Genomic DNA, 13,536 nt, shown 5'->3' with positions numbered 1-13,536 from the left:
GCCCAACTGACTGAGCCTTCCAGGCGCCCCCTCAAAGCTCTATGTTCTTACCTGTGTTTTAGGATTCCCAGGTCCTGTTCTGTGTTTTAGAACATAGGCCCATGTTTGTATGTGGTTCCTGAGCTTAGAGCAATAGACTGATATGATCTTCAAGCATAAATGTAATATTGGTACATTCTTTGGTTCACATTAGGTTTGAATGACCGAGTGCGTGCTGGCCGCTGGGAGTGGATCGGCGGGGAACCTGTCACCTTCACCAACTGGAGGAAAGGGCCCCCTCAACGTTTAAAGCGTGGCAAGAACTGCGTTTTGGCTCAGAGACAAGGGAAATGGCAAACACAGGACTGTGGGAAGGGCAAGGCTCACAATTACGTGTGCTCCAGGAAACTCTAAACGTAACTGGCCTCCAGGTGCCCACCTGGGATTTCTCACCTATTTATTCACAGGATTTGTGCATATTGTTCAATACAAACCAAGGGGTCATGACTGACTTAGTACATTTTTTTTTATCATGGTATATGAGTGATTCTATCTAGTAAAAAAGGAACATTGAAGAATAGTTCCAGGAAGATTGATCAATGAGCATTTTTTCAGGAAGAGATACAATTCTTACATCTCAGTACCTTTCAAAACAAATGCCTGAAGTATTATATGGTACAAGATGTGCTTACTCCTACCTACCCTGACCCCACTCTGTATCTGAGTTCATACCAAGTTCATGGTCCTTGGATTTTTTTTGTCCCAAGACCTCAAGTTTTTGTCCCATTCTGAAATCTGTCCTGCAGGTGTTTGTACCACTTCAGTCTGAAGAAAGCTAACCCTACCAGCTCATTAAATCACAGCTGAACAGCAAAGGGTCACTTTGTCCCTTTGGAGCCCTTTCGAATGTGAAACCTGAGATAAGAGGCTTGTGGATAAAAAAGGAGAATTCTCTGTGGTAGAAAAGGAAGGCTTTAGATGGGAGAATCTTGCAGATGGAAGCTTATTTGCAAAGCTCTAGTTCAGGTAAGAATTCAGAGGCTACCTGTACGTCAGGGGTCTACCCATCCCTACTCATGAGATAGATCTCTTTTTCCAGTAAAAATGTTGGCATCTTACCATCCCAGAGCTAATCATTACGCTTCTCCCAGCCTTACAGATTCATGAGAAATACGAAGTAATGTGAACCTCTCTTTTCATTTGGGTATATGGTACGGACTAACATTTCTCAAGGACATTTGGAATAGAGTTTATGTGAGTGATGGTTAACACATGGAAGAAAAATACTGCTTCCTCAGAAGTGTCCCAATGAACTATGTTGATGAACAAAGAAAAATAATACTGAAAACAGAGCCCTTGAATACCTACATTCTCAGAACAGATTTTGATATAACTTTGAGCCCTTAAATCTCTAATATTTCTAGAAATGGCATGCTAACCTGATTCTGTAACATAAAGGTCCCTTATTAATTTATAATATCAGCTGAATGAAACATTTTTGTACCAGCAAAGCGTGTTGCAGCCTTACAGGAACTCCCTTCTGAAATCAAGGTTTAATTACAGGAAATTAGAAATTTATTTCTGAAGCATTTGCTCAGAATTTTCCTCTTTTCATAATCACTGAAAAATATGGTTGTGCCAAATGTAACTTACTCTATGAGTAATTCAGAGTAATTTCAGAGTCAAAATGGGGTTACCAAGTAGACTAAAGCTTTGGTGCAGGTTTTATTAGAATAACACATTCGGTAAAACTAAAATAAATGGAAGAAATCCAGTCCCATTTCTGGATATAAAACATGACAAGCTTGTTTTATTTCTGCTCATTTATCAAGATTTTCAGTATGAGATATTTACAAAGAGAAGTGCTGATAATGTTTAGGCATTCCCACCTCTTACTTAAATTTAAAAGCATGGTGGCGTCGGGAGGCTCCTTACTTTAGGTATCCCAAGTAGGCTCTAGACTGAGTACAACATCCAGGTCTCTCGCACAACACAAACACTCTCTGGTATTTAACCAAAAGTTGCAAAACCCACCCTCCATACCAGCTCCAACCCTTTCTGATCCACTGGCCTCTGCCATGTGGGAAGGTGAGATGCCAGATAATGTAGCAAAGAGTTAGTTACCTAAAGAGTGATATCCTAGAAGGAAAAATACAAGCTCAAGAAATAAAGAGTTCAGGGGCCAGTCCCTGCTAGAACTCCAGAGCTATAGTAACTATTTAAAACTGGGAATCCAGAACCAGGGCTGTTATGGAGAGAACCTGGTCAGCATGGTAGATTTTTATACTTGTCTGCAACGACAATGATGTTTAAGTGTAATTGCAAATGCTAGCACAAAGAGAATGTTTTATGATTTTTATAGCAACTAGAAATACTAGAATAATATTTTTAAATGTTCCTGATCATGAAAGCATCAATCAGGTTGTAAAATGCAAGTAATTGAATGAAGACACAAACAAAAATTCAGAGAAGTGGGTGGGGGGGGCTGGGCAATATTTATCATGACCTTTATTTCTTTCTCATGATTGCGCTTTGACTCAGGGGAAAAAAGAGGAAATGATTGTCATAAAAAAAAAAAGAGAGAGAGAGACAGGGGCACCTGGCTGGCTCAGTTGGTGGATCTCAGGGTTGTGAGTTCAAGAATCATGTTGGGTGTAGAGATTCATGTTGGGTGTAGAGATTACTTAAAAATAAAATCTTAAAAAAAAAAAAGTAAATGATGGTCATGGTTCTCTCCATCTAGATTGGTCACTGTCACCTGTCAGATTCTGGTGGGAGCAGGAAGGAAGGAAATGGAATAATGGTAGAATAAGGAATGGGTGATTATAGGAGAGAGGAGAGAAGGGTTGAGCAGGGAGAGATGGGACAGATGGTAGCTAAGAAGGAGAGCATCAGAAAGAAGGACCTAAATGCCACCCAGCTCTTCTCCCCAGGTTTGAATACCAATTCAGGAAAAGCCCCCTCTACCCAAGGGCATCAACCCAGCTAAGTAGCATGTAGCTTTTCAGAATCCTGTGATTTTTGCTCTTTAACCAAAACATACATATGTATATAGCATATATTTTGCTGAACATAAACTTAAAATCATATGATAATTATTTCATCTCCTTCCAAGGAGTGGTAAAAATGAACCAGGTGACATTGATTTATGTTTCTGTTTTTGCTTATTTTTAATACAGCCAAAATAACATGCACATATTTTCATTAACACTATGGTTTGTATAACTCAAACCAGGAACTGGTGCTGATTAATTTTTGCAACAAAGCAGCCTATTAAATGTCCTATCTCTAGCATTGTATCAAAATTAATAAACTTATTTCTACTTCTGAACTACTGTTGCTTTAGCTTTTCACATTTTATATTTATTCTAGTCATTGGAAGAAGGGATGGAAAGGGAAACTCAACATGTCTTTTTTTTATCCTTGCTGTTTAAATCAACCTTTAGCTACACGGCTTTCATCCATCTACCCAGCCACCCAGCCATCAATCCATCTACCATTTATTCAATGAATATTATTGAATATCGAGTGCCAGCCCCTCACCTGTTCTAGAGACTGGAGATATTACTGTTATCAAGATATGAAAATAAAAGTATAAAAGCATAGTGTATACATGCAAATTTCTAATAGTTTTTTTTTTTTTTTTTAGTGTGAAACTCTTTATCAGGGAGGAAGTCACAGTGGAAATCATTGATTACATTATCCCTTTTCAGAGTCGAAGGGAAACACCCCAATACAAACAGCTCAGGCTGTTTTATTTCTCTCCTGATGAATAAACTGGTATTACTTCCTGTGTTTATGATCAAGTCAAAATGTTACGGATAGCAGCTGTCCCAAATTTCCTGTCTCCAGATCAAGTAAGGAACTAAAGTTTTCAAATCCAGCTGACTGATTTTTGCAACAAGACAAGCAGTAGGTGTCTCTGTGTCTTTGGGATCCCTGGAGTAACAGGAATAAAAAAAAAGAGAACAATGATATCATCTCACCTGATGTCCTTATTGTAGAACAGAGAACACGGAAGTCCTCAGAAGGTAAAGTGGGAAGAGATTAGCCCTAGAATCAGACCTCCAAATTGTAGGCTGAATCTCTTCAAATTATTCTACATATTCTCATTCTTACCATTCTGAGCAAATGGCTTGCTTATATTCCAGTAAAATATCTTTAAATGATGAGTATGATAAAATTGACATACGCTTGACAACATTATTGTAAGTAAAAGAAGATGGACAGGGAAGGCCATGTACCGCACAGTCCATTCATATGAAATGTCCAAAATGGGCAAATCTATGAAGGCAGAAAGTAGATTCATGGTGCCCAGGGGGTGGAGGAAGGGAAAATGGAAACTAACTGCTAATGGGTACAGGGTTTCTTCTTGAGGCTGTGGAAATGATCTGGAATTAGATAGTGGGGATGGTGGTACAACATAGTGAATACACTAAAAGACCACTGAAGTGTGCACTTTAAAATGGTGAATATGATGTTATAGGAAGTAGATCTCGATAAAAATGCTATTAAAAATCGCCATATAAAAATTTATTTTAGAAAGCTATAAATGGGTTGATGTATTTGCTGTGTGTCTATCTGACTCATCCAAGATACTTTTTCCAGTCTTTGCCTTATGTCTCACCCAGGTTTTTGTTTGTTTATTTATATAGTTGGTTAAGGGGAAGAGAATGTTGATTGGACGTACTGTTTAACTTACAGGACGGCTTTATTGATCTTCCTCCTTTCTCCCCATTAATCATGAGAGGGCTGTTATGGATGGCAGAGTGTGTCTGGATTTGTGTCATGTCCAGAACGCCATGATTTTCTAAAATTAATTCTACAAGTCTTTAGAACAGGATCATGCAGGAAATGAATATACCCTCCTCGTAACTTACACATATAACTGTTCATTTTGAACAGTTTTTATAGGTCTTATATTCTGCCAGGCAATAAAGTCTAGTTTATGTTAAGACAGAAAGGAACAAAAATCAACCAACACTTCCATTAAGGGCCTTACGGTAACCCGCAATACTTTTTCCAAGCACTGAAGTATGAGTTCACCTTTTGCTTCTATCCCCATCTGTATTTTTGCTTCCCAAAGGCAATCAATCCCAACTTACACTACAGAAGAAAAATGGAAAAATATATGCCATCCTAAAACTAGTCAAAAGCAAGCCAAAGCAGCTATATTAATATCGGAGTAGATTTTAGAGCAAAGAATACTGCCAAGGTTAAAGGAGTTTATTTTATAATTTAAACGGGTCAATATATCAAGAGGACATCATAATTCTAACATTTATGCACCTAATAACAATGTTAGAAATACATAAAAGCAAAAACTGATAGAAATAAACAAATCTATAATTATATTCAGAAATGCTAATACCTTCTCAATAATTGATAGAACAAGTAGGCAGAAAAATCAGTAAGGATTTAGAAGTGTGGACACCAGGGGTGCCTGGGTGGCTCAGTCGGTTAAGCGTCTGCCTTTGGCTCAGGTCATGATCTCAGGGTCCTGGGATCAAGCCCCGCATCGGGCTCCCTGCTCAGTGGGGAGTCTGCTTCTCCCTCTTCCATTCCCCCTGCTCTGTTCCCTCTTCCGCTTTCTCTGTCAAACAAACAAAGACACTGTTAACCAAATGAACCTAACTGCCCTTGCTAGAACACTCCACCCAGCAACAGCAGAATAGACATTCTTTTTAAGTGCACATGAAACATTTGCTGGGGTGAACCATTATCTGGGACATAAAATGAGTCTCAGTAAATTTATTTATTTATTTATTTATTTATTTAAAAGATTTTATTTATTTATTTGACAGAGAGAGACACAGCGAGAGAGGGAACACAAGCAGGGGGAGTGGGAGAAGGAGAAGCAGGCTTCCCACCGAGCAGGGAGCCCGATGCGGGGCTCGATCCCAGGACCCTGGGATCATGACCTGAGCCGAAGGCAGACGCTTAACGACTGAGCCACCCAGGCGCCCCAGTCTCAATAAATTTAAACAAATTTAAGTTATACAAAATACATTCTCTGACCATAATGGAATTAAATTAGTATCTCTGGAAAACCCCTAAGTGTTTGGAAACTAAATTATAAACTTATTCAACTCATGGCTTAAAGAAGAAATCAATGGGCAAATTAAAAAGTATGGTGAACTGCATAAAAGTGAAAACAGGGGCACCTGGGTGGTTCAGTCGGTTAAGCGCTTGACTCTTGATTTCGGCTCAGGTTGTGATCTACGGAATGTGGGATTGAGCCCTGTGTTGGGCCCTGCGTTCAGTGTGGAGTCTGCTTGAAATTCTCTTTCTCCCTCTGCCCCTCCCCCTGCTCACGTTCTAAATAAATAAATAAATAAAATATTTTTAAAAAATGAAAACATATTAAAGTTTGTGGCATTCCACTACAGCATTATGTAGGGGAAATTTTATAGCACTAAATGTCTATATTTGAAAGAAGAAAGGTTTTAACTTCAGCTTCCACCTTAAGAAACTAGAAAAGGAAGACAGCAGAAATAAGATGTAGAAAATATCAGGGCAGAAATCAATGAAACCCAAAGCTGGTTCTTTGAGAATATCAATAATTGGTAAATCTCTAACCGGACCAATCAGGAAAAAAATGAGAGGACATAGATTACTAAGACCCAGATAGCTTCACTATTGAATTTTACAAATATTTAAGGAAGAAACAGTACCAATTCTATAGAACTCGCCCAGAAAATTTCAAAAGAATACTTTTTGACTTATTTATTCTATGAGGCCAGAATTACTCTGATACCAAACTATATAAAAATATAAGAACACTACAGACCAATATCCCTTATAATTATAGATAGAAAAATTCTAAACAAAAATTTACCAATTCAAAGCCAACAATATATAAAAAAGGATATTACATCTTGATCAAGCCATTGGTAAGAAAATGACAGGCCACAGTCTGGGAGAAAATATTTACTATGCATTTCTCTGATATCCAGACTCTATAAAAGAAACCCTCAAAAATCAATAATAAGAAATTTTTTAAATGGGCAGAAGATTTGAACAGATACATCACCAAAGAAGATATGTAGATGGCAAATAAGTAAATGAAATATGTAAATATATTGGTCATTAGGAATTATAAATTAAAGCCACAATGAGATAGTATTACACACCTGTTAGAATGGCTCAAATTATAAAGACTGGCCGACCATACCAAGTGTTGGTGGGGATATGAAGGAATTAGAACTCTTATATACTGCTGGTGAAATATAAAATAGCCCAACCACTCTGGAAAACAATTTGGTGGTTTCTTAAAAAGTTAAACATACACCTACCATGTGATCCAGCCATTTCACTCCTAGGTATTTACCCAAGAGAAAAGTGCATATTTCCATTCAAAGACATATATGAATGTTCATAGCAGCTTTATTTGTGACAGTCAAAACTATAAACAACCAAATGTCCATTATCATGTGAGTGGATAAACAAATTATAGTATATCCTTGCAACGAAATCTATTCAGAAATAAAAACAAGTGAGATATTGCTACAACAACATGGATGATTCTCAAAATAATTATGCTGAGTCAAAGAGCCTGACAAGAACACCTAGTGTATATGTACTCTATTTATAGAAAATTGTAGAAAGTGCAAACATTATAGTAACAGAAAGCAAGTCAGGTATTACCTGGGAATGGGAGAAGAGAACAGGAAAAGGCAGAGGAAAGGATTGAAAAGGGACACAAGGAAACTTTTAGGGGTGATGGATATATTCACTATCTTGATTGTGGTAATAGTTTCACAGGTATACATATAAATGTCTAAATCTCTCAAATTATACACTTTAAACACGTTTGTTGTATGTCAATTGTATTTCAATAAAGCTGTTTAAAGAAAGAAACAGTAATTTCTACAACATGGAAAATTTTCAAAAGAAAAGAGAGCTATAAGCATAACAATATCCTTATTTCAAGGCAGTAAAATATTGGAGTAAAATTATATGGTTTAAATAACTAATGACAGAAGAACGCTTAATGGAAAATTATATTCTCTCCATTAAAGTGATAACTCTATCACATAATGTTATTTTAAAATAGCAGAATATAAAATAATGTATGCATCATTTTAATAGCTACATTGCAAAAAGCAAACTGACGGGAGACAAACATGAGGTGAGTTTATATCACAATTCCACCATTTACTCGCTACGTACCTTAAATTCCTTAAGCTTAGGTTTCTCATCTATAACATGGGGATAACAATAACTTCCTGGAAAAATTGTTGTGAAAATTAGATGTGAAGCTACAAAGAACATGCCTGGAACATAGTAAAGCTACCTTTTTAAAAGCTGTTGTGTGTGTGTGTGAGAGAGAGAGAGATGCAAAGTACCTGGAAGAGAGTGACAAGTTTTTTTAAAGATTTTATTATTTGAGAGTGAGCACAAGGAGGGCTAGGGGGAGAAGAGGGGAGAAGGAGGGGGGAGGGAGGGGGCTGAGGCAGAGGGACAAGCAGACTCTGCGCTGAGTGTTGGGCTCGATTCGGGGCTCGATTCCAGGACCCTGAGATCATGACCTGAGCCGAAGTCAGATGCTTGACCAACTGAGCCACCCAGGCACCCCAAGAGAGTGACAATTTTAAGCAGTGCTTGTGCTCACCAGTGAACAGGGAAGGAGGATCTGGGGGTGGGAGAGTCAGGGTTTTAAAGTTCCATATGACAAGTGAGAACATTCCCACATGTTAGGACATTTGTGTTGAACATGGAAATGGTTCCAGTTTTCGGAGAAATCCAGATGACCAAGGAAGCCCTTTTTAAAACCCCAATATGCCTTGCTTTCAGACATGATCTATGATACACAAATCTCATTATAAAGAGAGACACGCTAGCAGATGGTTTTTCACATGACAGAAAGAATTGTTTGTTGCTAAGGACTTGAAGGATAGTTCTCTTCTAAGAATGGCTCCTTCATGGAGCCATGTTTTCAAAATCTCCTTTTGCATTCAGTATTTAAGGAACATGCTTTTTCCATGTCTTGAGGATCCATCATGCTCCCAGATGAACATGTAAAAAAATAAATGGTGCTAAATGGAGAGAAAGGTGGTTTGGGTTGTACGGCTGTCAGGAAGGATTCAGGCTGGAAGTGAAAGGACAGAAAAACCCAGCAGAATCTGGCTCCCAGGAAATCTCCTTGCCTACGGATTTCCTACCCACCAGAATCCTTGGGTCATTTTAGTGACTAGCCTCAAATAACAAGCTTCCAAGAGTTTCGGAGTTGAACCCAGAATTGAACTTTTGCAAATGTGACGAAGGCCTGCCCAGCTTTATGGCCAACTTGGGCCCAGGGTCAGGTACGCAACAGAAGGCAAGTCTTTTTTTTTTTTTTATTCTTATGTTAATCCCCATACATTACATCATTAGTTCTAGACGAAGTGTTCCATGATTCATTGTTTGTGCATAACACCCAGTGCTCCATGCAGAACGTGCCCTCCTCAATACCCACCACCAGGCCAACCCATCCTCCCACCCCCCTCCCCTCTAGAACCCTCAGTTTGTTTCAGAAGGCAAGTCTTACTGGAAAGTTCTGCTTTGCTTTTGCATTTTATTGTCATGATTTTTCAGTTTGTCTCATGTCACCTTGTTACTTAATTCCCACACCTCCAAGGGAAAAGGAAAAATGTGTCCTATTTTAATATTTATGTTACAGATACTGAACATTATGTTTCTGCATAGGTGTCGCCAAGACAGTCAAGCCAACCTTTATTTATGGAGGTAGAAAATATAAATCTGTCTGAAATCTTTCATGAAATGAAGGTCTTAATTTTTCCAGAGTTGATTTTGGTGCCTACTCTTGGAGAGTCTTAGGAAAGGGTTGTCAATACAAGGTGTCATTGTTTTAGGTTTCCTATGCACGAGTTGCTTTTTTCCCCCCAACTTCCCTCTCTTTTGGCAACTTCTCCTCGCATTCTGTCCCACATTTGGCCCCGAGTCAGTTGAAAGCTTTGCAAGTTGATTTTCCATTCCCATCTGAATTTTAGCTTAGCTGTGGAACTGTTTTCCATGTGTTTTTAATCATTTGTCCATGTGTTATGAGCTTATAGGGACAATATGGTTCCCCCAAGCTGCCTGCATTGTATAAGCAGAAACTGGCAAGGTAGCCAGTAGGGAAATGGTTTTTAGACAGATGCCCCCCTACACTCATTTCTGTTGGTGATATACCACCCCCATCTTCCAACTGGAGGAAAACAATTTACAAGCTGTGTAAGTCACCTAACACAGAGTCCTCTGGCAGGAGCTCCCTTTTCTAGGAGTGTAATTATTCTCGAGGAGAAACTTGCCTGGGGACAAAGTTCAAAGACCTACTCTGAGGCTGTGGCCAGGCTGGGAAATAAAGAAAGGTTTATTCTGAGTCTTCCCAGGTTCCATGGAAATTTGATTTTAAAACAGTCTGAACACAGAGAATTAAGGATAAGTTCTCCGGGACAAAGAGAGATCTCTTAGAAAGTAAAGCCCAACAAGGCCCCGTGTCAGAAGCTTCCGTCCCCATTTTTATTGGATTTGGTATGTTAAAACAAACATTCATTAACCTCCTAAGTGTTGAGCAAGGAACCAGGAACAGAAAAGAAACAGAAAAATGCATTTAACAATCTCCCTGTTCTCAGCTGCTGACAATGCCATCTCCAGAAAACACAGAACTTGCCTCTGGGGAGCCTCCTCTCCCTAGTTAGGAGGACACACATGCACCCAAATTAAGCCAAGTCGGAGGAATCACTAAATGGCTGAGTAAAGAAGTGACCTGGCTTCCAGAATCCCAAAGAAACTCTGATGTTCTGAGTGAGACAGCTCCTTGTAAATCCTCCACTACCCAGGGAGCTGGCCAGATGGGCGGTTCTGCTCTTATGGCTTAAAGCTTCAGGGTTTTCATCCACTCTAACCTCCTTTTCTACATTTTCCTTAGGACCAAATTTATGAGAAATCAGTTAAATATTGCAGGGAATTGCAACCGCTACGAGGAGGCATGGGTGATCCTGGGAAGGAGGCTTTAAGGAAGCACTGAAGCAGAAGTCAGCAGTGGGTCGATGTGTCAGGGGATGTGAGAACGTGGAGGTTGTTTGAACAATTCGTTCCAAAACTTGCCCATGAAGGCAGAAGACAACACCAAAGTGTAGAACCTGAAAACTTACAAGAAATTAGGAGACATTTTTAAAAGATTCAAAATAAGTAAAGATTGTATAAATGCTAGTGGGAGGTAGCCAGTGGAGTAGAAGAAGGTTAATGGGGGAGAATATTCACTACGTTAAGTTGGAAAGGATGGAATCCAAGAGCAGAGTGGAAAGGAGAAATGAATGAATATGGTGGGATGGTCAGATGGGAGAGAACTCTCCCATCTGCTGGCTTCCATCTTTCTTTGTGGAAGAAGGGATGAGATCATTTGCCGAAGACGATTGAAGAGGTAGAACGGTCGAAGGCTGGAGATGATTAGAGAAGATTTTGAAATACACTGTAGAGAAAATGAAGACAGAGTTGACTAGAGTAATAAGAAAGACTGCTGTGCAGATTTGAGGGTTCTGTTAAGAAGGGGGATAGTTAATGTATAAGGAACCAATATTTGCCACTTTGTCATTGACCCTGCCAGCATTCCACAAGCCAGATGTGGCCCAGGGAAGATGACAGCTGGTGTTTCCAGAGTTGGAACTTCACTAGATGGGTGCAAGAGAAGGACAAAGGGACAAGGGAGTTGGGAATATTGCAAACGTTTGAAGCGATGGGCTCTGAATCCAACCCGGATAGGGAAGGAAGTGAAGACCAGAGAGCTTAGAGACAGTCATTCATTCATTTTTACAACCAGTATTTTGAGCACCTCCCATGTGGAAAGAACTATTTTAAGGCCTGAGATGGTGATTCCAGAAGACATGGCCCTACTTTCATGGGCTTTAAAATCTAAAGTGGAGGCAGATGTTAAACAAATGTTCAGACAAATCACCATGTAGCTACAACTGTGGTAGGACTATTACAAGGATAATGAGGAGCACAGGAAAGGACTCTATAGAACTGAAACAACAGAAAGTGATCGAGAAAGAGAGAGAGATCGTGAAACCCACTGTGTAGAGGTGGAGCCTTTCCTGATAAGAACAGGAGTGGAAATGGAGGGGGATGGGGAGGCCAGGGGAACAGAGGTCATCAGACTTCATTTAGGGTATTGAATGGGGCGTCACGTCACCCTGATGGCCTGTGGTTAGGCAGACCCATCCATGCAGACACGTCAGGCAGGGTGCAGCAGGATTAGGGGTGAAAAGAAAGGCAATGAGCCCAATGAAGAAGGCAGGGCGGGTGGTATTGTCCCTGGCAAGGTTTAGGGACCTGGAGCGCCGGCGATCCTATAGCTTCCAAGCTGGAAGGCAGTCGGCAAACAGATAAAGGTTTTCTGGCTTCCAGTCCAGAGTTACTTGTACTTACATTACTCTCTCTGAGAGCAGCCCTCTGCAGAATGAAAAGCGATCAAGGTGAATTTTAAGGATGAGGAAGAGGCACATGGCAGAGGCTTAGCCTCAGTGACGGCATCCTGGCCTGGCTGTAAGTCGAGGCTGTGGGCGGTGGGGACGGGTGGGTGGCAGGATGGGGAGGCACATGGTGACGTTGCCCCAGCTGCCTTGGCCTTCTTTTAGATTTGCAGGAGGCCTCGCTGCCATCTGGGTAAGTGGCTGATTAGTCACATTTCACAGTGATAGATACATACCCAGTTGCAAAAAAAATGGAATGTTTCTCCATGGTGCGGGAGTGTTTGGGACAGAGAGCCGTAGATCACCGAAATTGCAGATGCAATAATCTGACCCTAAAAAGTAACTTGAGGATGGGTGCCTAAAAGTGAAAAGGCAGAATTTTTGTGACATGCTCCACCATTTCATATAGATCCTTTTCTACTGGCTCCCCATTTGATTCTCTTTGAGTGATGTATAAGTTTGCTAGAGGGTCCATAACCAAGGGTCCCAGACTGGGTAGCTTAAACAACAGAAATTTATTTTCCCCCAGTTCTGGAGGCTGGAACTTTGAAATCTGGGTGCTGGTAAGCCTGTTTCCTTCTGGAAGTTCTCTCCTTGGTGTGCAGACTGTCAACCCTCCTGATGTCTCCACATAGTCTCCCCTCTGTGTCTTTGTCTTCATCTCTTTTTCTTATGAGGATGCCAGGCTTACTGGGTTAGGGCTCACCCTAATGGCTTCATTTTAACTTCATTACCTCTTTAAAACACTTCTCTTCAAATATGGTATTTTCTGAAGGACGAGGGAGTTGAATCTCCAACATGTAAATCTTAGGGGGACATGATTCAGCCTATAACGGGTGACAGTTTTAAAAGCTTGAACATAAATAAGTTGATAACAATGATTGCCTCCATGGCGGAACAGGAAGCCTGGGAGGTCACAGGAAGATTTACCTTTAATTATACACTTTTTTGTATTATTTGAGATTTGTTACTGCAAGTGTTCATTATGTAATCAAAAATAAGAGAAAATCATTGCATTGATTGCACATCCTTGCACTCAATGCCTTTTTCTCTTTCTTTCTTTCTTTCTTCTTTCTTTCTTTCTTTCTTTCTTTCTTTCTTT

At 39.9% G+C, this 13,536-nt stretch overlaps 1 protein-coding gene across 1 annotated transcript in view; it reads left to right on the top strand.

Annotated features, from left to right (window-relative positions):
- LOC102730486 (FRAS1-related extracellular matrix protein 1) overlaps positions 1-3,310 on the top strand; it is a 43,825-nt gene extending 40,515 nt beyond the window's left edge. The window contains 1 exon segment of the mRNA XM_081803005.1: positions 194-3,310. Within this exon segment, the coding sequence (XP_081659131.1) occupies positions 194-393 (200 nt within the window). The 3' untranslated portion in view covers positions 394-3,310.
- The last annotated feature ends 10,226 nt before the right edge of the window (positions 3,311-13,536 follow it).

The sequence above is a fragment of the Leptonychotes weddellii genome, chromosome 14 (genome assembly GCF_054177405.1).
Source record: "Leptonychotes weddellii isolate Sample4059 chromosome 14, ASM5417740v2, whole genome shotgun sequence".
Classification (NCBI taxonomy): domain Eukaryota; kingdom Metazoa; phylum Chordata; class Mammalia; order Carnivora; family Phocidae; genus Leptonychotes; species Leptonychotes weddellii.
This window is presented reverse-complemented; position numbering and strand designations above follow the sequence as displayed.